The 16,088-nt window shown below is 31.5% G+C and overlaps 1 protein-coding gene across 1 annotated transcript; it reads right to left on the bottom strand.

Moving 5' to 3' along the window:
• Positions 1–4,474: 4,474 nt before the first annotated feature.
• On the bottom strand, positions 4,475–5,304 carry LOC111628097 (the record flags this gene model as incomplete). The annotated part of the gene is made up of 2 exons (XM_023371820.1): positions 5,198–5,304; positions 4,475–4,693 (listed from the first exon to the last, which is right to left on the bottom strand). Coding segments are annotated over exons 1-2 (312 nt in total), but the record flags the coding sequence as incomplete, so codon positions are not given.
• Positions 5,305–16,088: the final 10,784 nt, after the last annotated feature.

Here is a 16,088-nt window from a genome sequence, read left to right as displayed (position 1 = left end):
CCCGGCAAATTTAAAACTGCGTGTGCCGCCATCTGTTGTAATATTCTATTGTAAAATAACTATATTTTTAGTTATTATAAAATGGCAAAAAGGTTAATTTATGTATGTTTGGGGGCACGATTTACGTGTCCCCATACATACAGAAAAAAAATCCAGAATTTATTTGAATTTCTCAACATTTTAAAGTCCTCCCTGTCCAAAAATTAAAATGTTCCATATATAAAGTTAATTTTAAGAAAATGTCTTTAAACTGTACGAAAATATAATTCCAAAAAATGACTTCCAGAATGGTATTATGACTGTTAAAAAAGTAATAAAGTAACGAACTCTGTTCATGTATAGAAGTTTCAAGTCGACATCACGAGTGACGTCATGAGCACGCGAAATTGTCCGGCGCCATCTTTGTGGTTTGTTTTCGTTTCATTTGTGCTTACGCGCGCTTTAACTGGAGTGCTTGTGTTGTTTATTTGTCACGAATTTAACAATGGTAAATTGTTATGTAATTGGGTGTAATGCTAGTTCACTCGAGAAGAAAGGAACGTCATTTTTTAAAATTTCCGGCATTATTTGTCATCAAGGACCCCAAACCGTGGAGCTTTCACGACGAAGGCAATTTGCATGTGGCTCTAGAGAATTAACCGGAAAAATTTCAATACGGATAAAGTGGATATCGATACAAGAGTCTGTCAGAAACATTTCGTTTCAGGTAAGCAATAACATTTGATTACTATTTATCAATAAATGATTAGATAAACATTTTCCGGTCGTATACATCCCGGTTAATGTCCAGATACGTGGACCGTCATGGCGGCACTTCCTGTTTCAGCCTCGAAACCAGACGGTTTGCAGACGACGTGTCACGTGACGACGCGAGCGAACGGCGGCGGCTGTCATGGCGCCTCATCGCTGATTCCAGCAAAGAAAAGGAAACAGTGGGGACGCACATTCTAACCTAACCTAACCTATTCTAATAATATAATTGATAATAATTATGCTAATTTATTAGAATAGGTTAGGTTAGGTTAGAACGTGCGTCGGTGCGTCACGTGACACGTCGTCTGCAAACCGTCTGGTTTCGAGGCTGAAACAGGAAGTGCCGCCATGACGGTCCACGTATCTGGACATTAACCCTAGTACAGTATCAAAAACATTCCGATTCAGCACGACACACAAAAAAAGCAAAACTCACCTCTACCTCTCACGACAGGGAAAAAAGCGTCGTTCTTTCTTCTTATTTCTCTTTCGCCAAAAAGCTTCGTTTCCTTCCTTTCTTCTCTAATAAAAAGCCTCATTTCCTTTCTTTTTTCTCTAATAAAAAGCCTCGTTCAAATACTGGCGCGTACTGTACTTAAGTACCTTCTCATAGACTTGCCAGTGTTACCAGCTAAACACACGCACACCAACAAAAGTAATATTGAAGTAGCCCAAAACATCGCCAAATATTGCAGCGCCACAGCACTGGCGAAAATTTGAAAATGCCGACTGAAACGCTTTCGGTTGATCGATGCTCTACTGTACTTTGCTTTTATAATTATGAACTGCTGCTGAGTGTTTGCTAAATATATTTCTGTGTTTAAAATTAGGTTTGTTTATCGCTTTTTGTAAATTTTCTTCGTCACAATATAATTTAAAAACTCGTTTTCAAACTGAGTTTTCAATCCATAATTTTTTTTATTTCAACAAAATTTCCTCTAGCCCTAAACACTGGTGTCGCTATCTTCTTTGCCCTTCTTTCACTTATCGTATTTGCATGTCGACGAAATGCCGGGTGTAATCGGGCTGCGATTTGAAAAGATTGTAAACTTATAAATGACCACTGTCGCCGTCTGTCCGGCAGTCTTACATTAATCTCGAGAACGAACTTAGATAGACGAAAGACGAGATCAGATATGAAAACCCCGAGGGAAGGAAGCCCCGATTAAATATACAGCAACTTCCGATGCAAACCGCAAGTCACGTTATTTCAGTTAAAAAATTTTCCCCGAAAAATGACCGGCACGACTTCATTGTTAGAGGAAAAGTATGATGTACAGGGACAAGCTTCTGCTAATTTATACTATAATATTATAAAGAGGTAAAGTTTGTAAGTTTGGATGTAGGAGGTAATCTCGGAAACTACTCATCCGATTTCAAAAATTCTTTCACCAATATTTAGAATGAACGTTTAGGCTGTATATTATTCCGTTAAACATTCATATAAATTGAAAGATATCATCTAGGTGAGCGTTATATTTTTGGTGTACGCAGTGCATGCGTCCGAACTTGTGAGATATAAATTTACATGTCCTGATTCATCATCGCCCGGAGCAAACCGCTGAACCTAAAGAGGTGAAATTTGCTACACAATTAGGGTACTTCATGAAAATGCACACTAAGAAGGGATTTTTCGAAATTTACCCGCGGGAGGAGAGGGAAAGGTTTAATGCTTAACCTGAAGAACGTCTTCTACTGTACTATTTTAGATGCGAGTTTTTGTTTTTATAGTAACGACTAATGCGGGTAACAGCTAGTTTCACATATTTTAAATTAAGTACATTTGAAATATAATTAAAAATTGCAGCCCGGCAGTTTACAGTTTTCGCCTACCTCTCTTTATTCTATAAACGATAAAATTGTTTTGTAGCATACAGTTAAGAATTTTTTTTAACAAAGATGTAAAATCTTAAAATAATTTACCAAGGTACAATCTCCGACATCAATGGCGGTCGCGTAACATTGTTCTTTTATTTTTATACACAACGTACTTCCATTTATCGTCTATAACATTGCGCTATTCAAATTAATTAAGTTATCATTATTTTTAATCGCTATGTGTTCTGTACATTTCCGTAGACAAAGTGGAAATAAAGTTTTAATATTATATTTATTAATTTTTACTACAATGTATAAAGCAAGGTGATTGGATATTTTTTAATTTAGTCCTATTCCTCTGGAGATATGTAAAATTTCATATAATTCTACATAAAGTTGGTTAAATGAATTATTGTGTATTCTGAATTATAGCAAGAGTGTCCATCCTTTTTAAAAATTGAACAAAAGACTAATATATTGCCTTTCATTCAAACAGCTGTTAAGAAACTATAGTAAAATTCACTGACTTAATCTGGCACAGATGAGATCGTAAAGATGCCAGTTTAAATGAGATTCATCAACTACAGTATTCTCCTGAACTGACTCAGTTGACTCAAGATGCTCTTCTGATGATAAAAAAAATGTTTCTGAGTGATGTTAAAATTAATAATCCTTAATAATAAAACAAATTGTTATGTGATTTAAGTATTTGATTGACTTAATAAATTTCAGTATTCGTATATTGGAAAGAATAATAAACATATAGTTTGCAAAATAATACTAATTATAAGTAAAAATACTGGATGAAAAGAATTTTACTGTAGTTGAAATTTTAATTATGTGAGCTTTTGAAATATCTTTTAATAAAAATCATGCTACTTTGTGTACATTACTTGTAAATAAAATGTGGAATTTTTCAAGTATGTGAGAAATCAGATGTTGATGGATGCTTAAATTTATATTAATGATAAACTATTAGTAGTTGAACTGTTTATTAATAAAGTTCTAAAAAGTTCACGTTATATTTTTATTAAATCTTCAGGAACACACTTGATTCTAGACAGTTATTTTATATTTTTGTTTAAGATGTTGCATTAATTAAATTTAAAGTAATGTTTATTTTTCAATGGTATTTTTGAAAAATTTTTTGAATTATGTTTATATCAAAGAAATATTTAGAATAAATTACAAACTCTTTGCAGTCATATATAACAAAATAAGTAATTATCAAAATTATGTTTAAAATTATAGCTCACTATTAAATCAGTCAATTTACTTGTAGTATAAATGTTAGTGTTGATTTAGAAAATGAATAAGTGTACATTGAAATCTTTTGCTAGTAAAATATTAAAAAAGCATGTAAATTAAAATAAAACACAAATAATTTTGTTAAGAGCTTTTATAAGAGAGAAGAAAGATACCACCGGAAACAGTCAATCATATTTCTAGTCATAGCTGATCCTTCAGTGAAAACAATAGAAATAGTGTGTATACTGAAGGATCAAAAAATAATCTGTAAAATACTTAAATTCTACATTATTATTTCTGAAAACAAAATTGAATATATTATGATTTATATGAGTATTCAAAAAACAGAAGCTTTTATATATATTTTAAAGCAACATTTATTATTGTAAATAATCATCTCAAAAAAAAAAAAAAAAGAGCAAAATATAAAAATTATTTTCCATATATTCTGGAACTAAGTATTCACTTTCAAGTTTAGTATTGTTCATAATTTGTTTATAATGAAAGTTTGATTTAACGTTTTTATTGGAATTATCAAAGTGAGTAGAGTATGGTCTTGTTTTACATGTGTTATATGNGATATTTCTATTTTAATTAATTCAGATACTTTTTCTTTAATTATATTTCGTACTTCAGATTTAAAATTTATCATATTTATGTTCATTTGAGTCGTATTCGTTATTAACGTTGATATATCTGTTTTAATGCTGGAGATATCTGTTTTTATGTTGGAGATATCTGTTTTTATGTTGGAGATATCTGTTTTTAGACCTTCTACTGTTGATTCTATATTCTGCACAACCTGAATCGGTGCTATTCTTCTTTTCTGTTCCAGTTGTTGTGCTTGGATGTCCATTGTTTTTAGGTAAGCTGCCTGTAAAAATAACCATGTAAACGCACAAACATAAGAGAGACAAACACGTAAAGAGCGATGGGGTGACCGCTCAAAAAACATACAATGCATATTTACTTATGGAAATATTTCCAATTGTTTCTATATATTTCTAATGATTTTAAATTTTTCTTTGATTTTGAGTTTAAATTTAATTTTTAATTTTGTTAAATTTAAATATGTACAATTCTACAATTATACATGATTTTTCACATACTCAAACAAAATAACACCACAAGCAATAAAAGCTAATAACTAATAAGCTTGAGCTAATATATATTTTAACTGAGACAATACATGAGCTAAATAAAAAAAAATTATTCTTTCAAATATTTACACTTAATTCCAACTAATTCCTAATATCCCAAAGTATTTTCCATATTTCTATAGTATTTCAGAGTGCATGTACTACTATTTCCACAGTGATCACCCCTCAGTAGGGAAACAGATACAGTTATAACATGGCACATGAACATAGTTACTTACATTTAGTGTTTCGGTTTCGCTCGGGTTTCTTCTCCGATCATCAGAAATGGGATTTTGTGGATTTTGCCTTTGACGTAGATTTCGAGTGCTCATTTTGGCTTTTATTCGGTAAGCTGAAACATAAGGAAAGATTAACAGATGCGTATACACTAATTATAAACATGATCTAATCTAAAGGTACTATTCCAAGCTGACAATCTAGTTGAAGTTATACGTGAAGAAATATGTATTTTTTTTTATTTCCTGCTTGCAATTATTATTTATAATTTTTTTATATTCTAACAAAAAAGTAAAACTAGAAAGATCGTTTTATCAGAATTAATATCTATTAGCATCAGTGGTGTGTTCAATACTTTATCGGTTTTAGAAAATAAATGCGTTGTTATTAATTAATTTCTTAGTAGCTGATAAAGCTTGTACCGGTTAATTTGGCGCCATGGTTAGTTATTTTCTTTAAATAACCGTATATTTAAACCTTTTAACTATATTTGTTAATTTTATTAATTAATACATTTTAGTTTATTATTCTTTCAAGTGGCGTGTGTTTGTATTACTCAACAGCCTAATATTTTCGTTTTGTTGACATGTCAGTTTGGTAATATTACCTTATAGATACATTAATGACTTAGTTACCAGCATACTTTTGAATACGTAAAGAAATGTTTAATATCCTAAAACATTTTCGATGCTACTACTTTTTTGACAGTCTGGAATATTGTCTACACCAACAATACCAACATCAATATTTGTACTTTATAAAATGGTTACAAACCTAAAACGAAATCTAAATGGGAAAGTAAATAAACACGTGATAATCCATGTTTATTTCTATTATATAGAATTAGGTAATATATTGCCTATACAGGTTGGCATTCATTTAAACATGCGCCCTGTATGCACCCACAAATTATAATGTATTTATGTAGAAAAATTAATTACCGATTAACGCTTAATTAATTGCTTTTTACAATTAAATAATTTACTTTTACAGTTTATCGCTTATGAAACAAATTTTATAAAAATGTGTTAATCATCATATAATTTAAATAATTATTGTATTTCTCTATTTCACTTTGCCTTATTGTTATATTATTATTTTATGTTGTCGTGTTTTAATTTACTTGCATATTAGAACAAATTATAAAAATTATTATTGCAAATTAATTTTATATGAAGCAATGAATTGAACTGAGAAGTTTTCTAAATATGAAAATCTTTTCTTAAATGAATTGAAAAGTTTCCTAAATAATACAGAAACTTTTATTTATTGTTAAAATAAAATTAATTTTGTGTTCAGTATGGCCCAAACCACTACTACTAACGGTAGATATTATTATCTGCGCCACACGGAACAACCATTGCGCGACGATCCAGTCCGGTAGGGTCGTCACGTGACAACGCTCAACTCCAAACGGCCAAGACGTCGGGAGCGAGGCTACCAGTCACAACAGGAAGTGCCGCCATGACGGTATACTTATATAAAATTTAACTACATTGGTTTTTTATATGGGTTATTCCCAAAACATTATACGTGTTTTGGAAATATTCGAGTCAAATTAGCCTAGATTTGATTAATTTTATGGAAGAAAACCTCTCAAATAGCCGTACCCCCTAAACAGCACAAGTGCACCTTAAACTGCATAATTACCAAAATAAATATATTGAAAGTCATAAAACAAAAAATTTATATTTCGGAAGTTAATCTAGTACAGGTTAATGTCCAGATATGTGGACCGTCATGGCGGCACATCCTGTTTCAGCCTCGAAACCAGACGAATGATTATGTTCTACCTTTATTTTTTACCTTTCGGTTTGTTTTCTTAGTCTGCTCGTAATAAAGATACTGTAGAGTTAATAATTTAAAGTATTAAGCAAAGCTTAGCCGATGAAGAATTAGAAAAGAATTTTGAACCAATTGTCCTTCCAGTCTAATTTACATAAATGTGTGAGTNCTACGATGAAGATATTCATCTATTCATCTTACACATGCATTAGAAAACTGTTGGTTATTATAAATTTCTATAGGAGAAAATAAATTTTTCTAATCTGAATATTTTACTATCATCGTTATGTGGAGCGAAAAAAAAATGGGGCGAGTTTAAAATTTGACCAATCATCATACTTTTCTTATTTATATAATCGATAACAGACGAGAATGTAATTACAATCGGCGGTTTGAAAACCTACCAAATGTATCGAACCTTTTACTGGTAATATAATATTTCGGAAATTTATCGATTTCTTATAATTGGCTTGCCATTCATTCTAATAGTGTGACATATCGAATGATCTCTAGCGAATAATGTCTTTGATAAAAGTAAAGAAATTAGTTCATTTGCAAAGCAAGTCCTTTCATGGTCGCAAATTTAAACGAATAGTATTAACTAAATTTGAGTCTGTCGGAAGGTCGTTAACAGACAGGTGCATTAATTGGAAGTGTATTTAGATTGCCGAAGTACACTTAGTAATAATTTCAAATACAGAAAGACAAAACCATTGGGTGAGGGTACTGCACTCTGAGATTACCATGTTCCCGAGCTCGGCCAGTTACGTGGACGCAATGAGGTTTGCGTGAAATTCATTTGAAACGCAAACCTCATTGCGGGGTTTGCGTTGTATGGACACGCAGGGCGTTGTATGGACAAAGGGCGTTGTATGGACAAGAACGATCCTCATCGGCCATTCTCGGCATAAATCAAAAATATTCAGTTTTTAATTTGTTTGTAAATATTAATTTTCCTGGTCAATTTTCGTATTGTCAAATAGCGTTTTCGATTATTTACGCATGCCGATTAATATTTCCGATGCGATGATACTTCATGTAATCTATATACAGTATATATAAATGAGAATGTTTGTTCGCTATACACTCCTAGGCCGTTCCATCAATTGCTACGAAACTCGGCAGTTACGTTTATATACTCCTAACTTAGATAATGTCGTACATTACATCTCACTCCAAAATATCCATTGGATTTCTGTAAATCAATTACTTTCTATCTAAATTAGATTGGCTCAAGGTCTATAAACACGAGGTCTGGATACCATACCGTAATGCATCGCGGCAGTCGCCATGTTGAGTTTTTTGAGGTGTGGAGGGTGTTTCTACAGCGAATCTGTTTGTTTCTTTCGATTTCAATTAGTTGGATTTCTTGTTATATACATGTTTATTTTTTTAAAAGTGGTTTGGTATTCAGCACCTAATTGTAAAAATTCGACAGCCAAAGGTGTAAGATTGTTTCGGTTTTCATCTGACAGATCCAGGAGAGTGATGATTTAAGAGTTAATGTAATTAATGGTTTATTAATGATTATATACAGAGGAACCAGATTTATTAGAATTGAATAATAATACATTATCATCGCGAATAATTGAAGAAATGTTGCCTTAAAGATTTTTGTCCCAAGGTGACATTTTATTATTTGATTTACTCAACTTTCTTAACCTATTAGTCTACTGTACTGTACATTAAGAAAAAACATGATCTGCTGACATTTTACAAGCTTTTTTAACAAATATTTTTAGGACATTAAACATTGCTTTTTCAGATTTAAAAAAATTATTTATCACAGGAACCACATAATAATAATATAAGATACAATTCACTAATTAATTAATATTGTGAAAATCTCTATGAGATTTTTAATATAATAATGTTTTAATAAATGATTACTTGCTTAGAAGACTACAAAAATTATCTCCCTCTTTTAGTTGATGTTTTCCTTTAGCAGGAACATTAGCCATACAAGATTGCTTGAATATATTCAATAAGAAAAATTCAACTGAAATTTAATGCATATTTTATAATTATTGCTTTTATAAATTTATATTTTGACACAAATAATGCTATTTCCTGCATATATTGTCATTTAGTGTGAACATGTTACATTTTCTGAAGTAACAGTTTTAGTGAAATTGGAAAATACAATATCAGGTTACTAATAGAGATCTTTTTTAGATTTTTATGTTGTTAGATAAATACAAAAATCCTGTATATAAACTGCTTTAAATTACATTAAAACATGGTTCTCAGATCACAACCACTGTTTATTTCTAATAGTTTCTTCTATCCTTGCGGCACAGAGAACGGCCTTACATTCTAAGGTGGGGGCTCTGTGCAGCGAGGAGGTACTGTTTCAAGGATTAGACAGTTATTGCGGATGCGGGTGGCTGCCTTTTGTCACTCCGCAGGGGATTATTTCCCCCTGTATAACATTTATGAGAATCAGTACTAGTCTATACACTGTTAGTTTCTGACAGGTTGTATAACATTATGTAACTTATTAAACAATAAATATAACATGTTACTGGTAGACTGAAAACAGACTTTAAAATTTAAAATAAAATATAGTAATTGAAATTAAAACTTTCAATTATTTAAATTATATTTCGTAATAATTGAGAGTAATGTAACAGCGCAAATTGCATATTCTAATGAATAATTATTGCTTCATAATCATTTTATTATAAAATAAACAATAAATAAAGTTGAAGTTGATATTTCTATTTGTTGGTATTGTCTACTGTTTAATAAATTTTTATAAATACACTTATTTAATTCTCTTTAAAAATACAGTAATTAAATTTAGTTTGTACCCATAAGAAAATTTCTAAATGAAGGAAGTTATTGTTTCTTACAAATACTTTTGAAGGTTTATTTTACATAATATGTAAAGTTTGTGAGAATGGTTTTCTTTTCTCTTCTGATTTTAATTTATAAAAGTGTTTAATCTGAGCTTCTGTTTGCAGTTTGCATAATGCAAAAATGCATGCGAATATAGAAGACTAAATATATTTTTATTTTAACAAATATCTCCAAATTTCGTCTCTAATTTTGCATTTCAAAACTAAATAAATTTATCCTGGTACTTTATTATACGAATCATTGACATAGGTTTTTATTTTGAAAACTATAAAAGGAATTCAGCGGCTCGAACTCGGAACAGCGCAGCATGAAATCTACACCGTGACCTTGGAACTACGGACCCAATATGGCGGCTCCGTAAGGAACGGTGTACTGACCTTGTGTTTATCTTATTTATACGTAGTGCCATCTATTGACAAAAAATTTAAAATTATAAACTAAATATAATTCTTATTAAAAAAAAGGATATAATTTTAGAAAAATATATATCTTATATTCACTTAATTACTGCGACAATGATATAGTGCGGACAAATGCTATACGAGTATGCTGCCAGCATACTCGTATAGCATTTGTCCGCGTGTAATCGAAAGTGTTACCCTGTGAAAAATCTAAGTATTTAATTTTCTACATGTAACGACTCGGGTTATTTCATTTCTGAACGGTACTTTCTTAATAAGTGCCCTTTAGTAGCCTAGTGGATAAAACCACCGAACATTGTTAGTTGGTCATGGGTTTGGAAGCTGGCCACGTGGAGTTTTCCGGCTTTTCTTCACCTAAATAGAGTTCAGCTTCCCATAAAAGATTTCTTGGAATGCACCCCCGGCAGATCACTCGCGTGTCGTGTTGCAGTAACCAAATAAACCAAACTACAGGTAATCACTTTTCAAATATTAATTAGTAGTGGTTGAAAATCCTCTCTTCCGGGAAGATGTCAACGACTACTTTTGGTCGAATTACTTCAACCTCCTTCCTTCTATCGAACTAGTGGTATGGTGGCATTGGAATTGGAAAATCCAAAATACGAGGTTATCGGCTTCCGCAAAATATGATATAAGTGGTGCCGCGTTTAAATATTTGGTCCGTTTTTCGCGAAATTTGATTCGTGGTCAGATGACCATTTGATATTCAGCTGTGAATAGAACAGTTTCTTAGAGGTAGATAAAAATTTTTCAATGCAGAAAAAAGTTTAGACAAATACGAATACATTTAAATATAAACATTCGAACATTCCATCTTCAATATGTTCCATTTCCGAACATTCGATATTGAAATTTTTACTTCTCCCCTCTTCAGACCTCCAATTCTAATTCTTTATTCTTCTACTGTACACAATTTAAAGAATTTCCAAAATGCTTGTCAATTGAATTTTTAAATGTCAATAAATTACGTTTATTGATGGGTTACTGCATTTGAAAATATTCATATGGGACTCTCCATAAATTACGTCAGCATTTCTCTTGAAATTTTTACTTCTTCCCTCTTCGGACCTCCAACAAAATTCGGCCCCCCTTAAAACCTTTATCACTTTATCAATTATAGATACCATAAGTAGAAACGAAACGTACAAGAAATTTTGAAATAAATATAATAAAATACATANCAGATAAAAAGTCTTCGAATTTTTATTTTAAAAGGTTCGATTTCTTGTTCTATTTATTTTTTATATAATTTTGTTTTTAAATGTTTTTTAATTAATGTGCTTGGTGATGATTTAATATTAAATATTTGTGGTGTTCTAATGTTTTCCTTTGCAGAAAATATCAAATTATCAATTTGAAATGCTTCTATCCCCAACGTTAGGCCTATAAGGAAAATGTTCTGTAAATAGAACTTCGTGAAAAAGTTTATTTTTAATTTAAACCTGAAATATAAAAATTAGTATGTAAAACGTAAATTATTTAAAATGACTTTACGCATTCAAAATATTTTTATTTTCTCTTACTTAAGTATTTTAGATTCTGTTTATCTGGTGATGTTTTCAAAGAACAGACAAAATGGCAGACATATACACTTGTAAATTAACATGTACAGTGTAATATCGACATATACTAAGTATATCCTTATGTGCTGAAATGTGATTTTATCTCTCTTTGGCTATAAGGAGATTTTCATTTATAAAATATGATCATTTGTATGTTTATTTCTTAATTTCTTCTGAATATTTCACCCAAAAAATTTGTTAATGGGCCAACTTATATACAGTTTCGATACAAATTTCATTATTTTATTTTTTATTTGTATTGTTTGTTATTCATTTCGTATTTTAGAAATTCTTTGTTTCAATTTCAAATGTTTTCGGGTGCGGCCATTTTAGAATACCGAGTATGGACTGTTCGGAAATAGAACACAATAAAGATGGAACGTTCGAATGTTTATATTTAAAAAATGCATTTGTATTTGTCTAAATTTTTTTTCTGCATTCAAAAATTGTGCCCCCAAACACACATCCATACATACAGAAAAAAACTCACTTTGAAGCTTAATAACTCCTGTACTTTTTGTCGAAATTTTCTGATTTTGTAGGGAGGTTTGTTTATTATTAGGGAGATTGATGTTATTAAATTTTGATGGTTAAAGGTCGAGGGGTGGGAGATAACGAGTGAAATTCGTCATTAAGTCCGACCCTACTCGAGATACGACACACGACCTCTTTATCTCCCACCCCTCGACCTTTAACCATGTTAAGGATGGGTTTTATTAAAAAACTGTAGATGCTTATTAGCATCTACAGTTTTTTAATAAAACCCATCCTTAACATGGTTAAAGGTCGAGGGGTGGGAGATAAAGAGGTCGTGTGTCGTATCTCGAGTAGGGTCGGACTTAATGACGAATTTCACTCGTTATCTCCCACCCCTCGACCTTTAACCATCAAAATTTAATAACATCAATCTCCCTAATAATAAACAAACCTCCCTACAAAATCAGAAAATTTCGACAAAAAGTACAGGAGTTATTAAGCTTCAAAGTGAGTTTTTTTCTGTATGTATGGATGTGTGTTTGGGGGCACAATTTTTGAATGCAGAAAAAAAATTTAGACAAATACAAATGCATTTTTTAAATATAAACATTCGAACGTTCCATCTTTATTGTGTTCTATTTCCGAACAGTCCATACTCGGTATTCTAAAATGGCCGCACCCGAAAACATTTGAAATTGAAACAAAGAATTTCTAAAATACGAAATGAATAACAAACAATACAAATAAAAAATAAAATAATGAAATTTGTATCGAAACTGTATATAAGTTGGCCCATTAACAAATTTTTTGGGTGAAATATTCAGAAGAAATTAAGAAATAAACATACAAATGATCATATTTTATAAATGAAAATCTCCTTATAGCCAAAGAGAGATAAAATCACATTTCAGCACATAAGGATATACTTAGTATATGTCGATATTACACTGTACATGTTAATTTACAAGTGTATATGTCTGCCATTTTGTCTGTTCTTTGAAAACATCACCAGATAAACAGAATCTAAAATACTTAAGTAAGAGAAAATAAAAATATTTTGAATGCGTAAAGTCATTTTAAATAATTTACGTTTTACATACTAATTTTTATATTTCAGGTTTAAATTAAAAATAAACTTTTTCACGAAGTTCTATTTACAGAACATTTTCCTTATAGGCCTAACGTTGGGGATAGAAGCATTTCAAATTGATAATTTGATATTTTCTGCAAAGGAAAACATTAGAACACCACAAATATTTAATATTAAATCATCACCAAGCACATTAATTAAAAAACATTTAAAAACAAAATTATATAAAAAATAAATAGAACAAGAAATCGAACCTTTTAAAATAAAAATTCGAAGACTTTTTATCTGAAATTTCATATTTATATTAATTTAATTTTTAAATTTTTGACGTTAACGTATATTAAATTAGAGTATATTTTAAACGATGCAATTAAACTACTCTTTAACAAGAAAAAATGGCTCTGAAAAGAACCGTTGGGTTGCCGATAAATCGGCTATCGGGGCCTTTCTGGTGGCAACGAATTCCTATTTAACCGCCGGATTTAACAAATCTTCCTTTTTTTCCTCGAGGATTTCTTTCTCTTCGACACCCTTTTCCTCCTCTTAGGATTGCGACTTTGGGAGCGTTTCGACTTCATTCGTCTTTTCTTCTTGGGATTTCTTTTTTTCTGGCCCTTCATCGGTTTGATGCAAATGCAAACTCCCTTCTCGCTTCTGTTCGATTTCATTTTCTTGATCTTGGGAAGATCGACGGCCTTTTCCTCAGAAGAATCTCTTTCTTTCTCGGATCCCTCGCTCATGATTCTTTTACTAGTTGCCAGCGAATGAAGATATGTTCGAATTCCAACTGTCCATTCGAATGCTTCTAATTCTCTGCCTTCGATTAGGTAATTTAAAGTTAGTTATTTCATGAAAATTAAAATTCAAACTACTAATTAAACTACCCTTTAATAAGAAGAGTAGTTTAATTGCATCGTTTAAAATATACTCTAATTTAATATACGTTAGCGTCAAAAATTTTTTAATTAAATTAATATAAATATGAAATTTCAGATAAAAAGTTTCCGAATTATTATTTTAAAATGTTCGATTTCTTGTTTTATTTAAAAAACAAGTAAAACGGTAAAATCGTACTTGGGACAAGACTATGTCTCAGAGACTCACTACTAAGTGGAAGCACTTTGATGCTCAAGGCGGGTCTCATTCTCATTCTCCAATCTTCTTTGGTATCACTGCTTTTGGGCGCGATCGTTCAAACTTCGCCGGCCACAATGCATTTTTGATGAAATTAATCTACCCAATTTCGAAATTTCTCTCCGTTACGTGTCGGCCCGGGTTGAATTTTTGTCGATGCGTAACGAAAATTTCCCGTTTTTTTAAAAGAATAATCGTGGCTATCGTATCGTCCGAAATTATTTTATTTTGCACAAACAATATACAGTTTAACGGGATTATAACGTCATCGGATGTAACGACGACCCTAATACAACGTCAAATTTTTATCGGTCCCACGATTTTATTATACAGTAGAGTCCCGAAAACTCGGCACTCGATAACCCGGCAGGCCGGATAACTCGGCCACACCCTAACAGGGCGAAAAAACCCCCAGGTAATTTTCATTTTAGACAGCTTTATGCCTCAAAGTATTTTCTGGTCTGTCTTATCAGGTAAATTACACTGTGTATTCATTAATTTTCATTTTCATTTTCATGTAGTAAAGGCTCTATGCCTTCATAAAGTACGTACAGGTACAGTACTTCTCCTTTGTTTAAGGATATTTGGGCAGTTTATTCTCTGTTGTACTCTCAAGCAAACAATACAGTATTTTCTGAGGAAACACTCGTACTTATTCTTTTTTAATCCCATTCCCGATAACCCGGCATTTTCACAAACTCGGCCACCCTTGGGTCCACATTAGGCCGAGTTTTCGGGCCTCACTGTACTAGTTAATGTTAAAAAAAACCTACTTGTAAAGATAAATCCTTGTTTTAATGTCATATTTGAAGCATTCTCAATTTTAGAAAATTAGATTACAAACTTTATTTAACAAAGAAAATACCACGTGTTCAGTCCTAGGGTCGGAGTCCACTTCCTAGAACGACTGTGGGTGGTACTCTCACCACCTGACTTCGATTTTCCTGTTTGTAGAGTGTCTCCATTTTGTATTTTATTTTGACGTATAAGTCTGGTTTTTTTATGCGCGCATGATTTTGGCAACTAATACTATGTGCCAAATTGCAACTCTTGACATATACTCTTTCATACCTCTATGCTAATAATAAAAAATGGCAGTACGATTTTATAATCAAGACTAGCTGCAAGGACCCGCTTCGCTGGGTTTTTATTTGTTCGTACATTTGTATGTAATATAGTTTTTTTTATATATAAAAGACTGTTTTTCTAAGTAATCTAAAATCTAGCTGCAAGGACCCGCTTCGCTGGGTTTTTAAAAAGTAACGATAGTGAAGATTAAGATAATTACATTATAGCCAATCTTATCCGTTTTCACAGAATGCAAGAATTAGGTCCCCCGTTTCCAGACTAATTAGAGAATTTTTACGTTTAGTCAAACGAACTATTTTCAACGTTTCTGGAACGTTTACAATCGTTCTATAATCGAACCAATATCCGAATTTTATGTTTGAATTTAATTCGAACAAATTCGAACAAAACATTCGAAATAGAAAGCCACTTTCAACCTCATATCTCCCGCACCCTTATAGCTATCGAGACGCAACCACCCCTATGCACAAAT

Source organism: Centruroides sculpturatus, unplaced genomic scaffold (genome assembly GCF_000671375.1).
Source record: "Centruroides sculpturatus isolate CEXI.00-Female unplaced genomic scaffold, Cexi_2.0 scaffold430, whole genome shotgun sequence".
Classification (NCBI taxonomy): domain Eukaryota; kingdom Metazoa; phylum Arthropoda; class Arachnida; order Scorpiones; family Buthidae; genus Centruroides; species Centruroides sculpturatus.
Note: the sequence above shows the minus strand (reverse complement) of the source record. Positions and strands in the feature narration are given on the sequence as shown.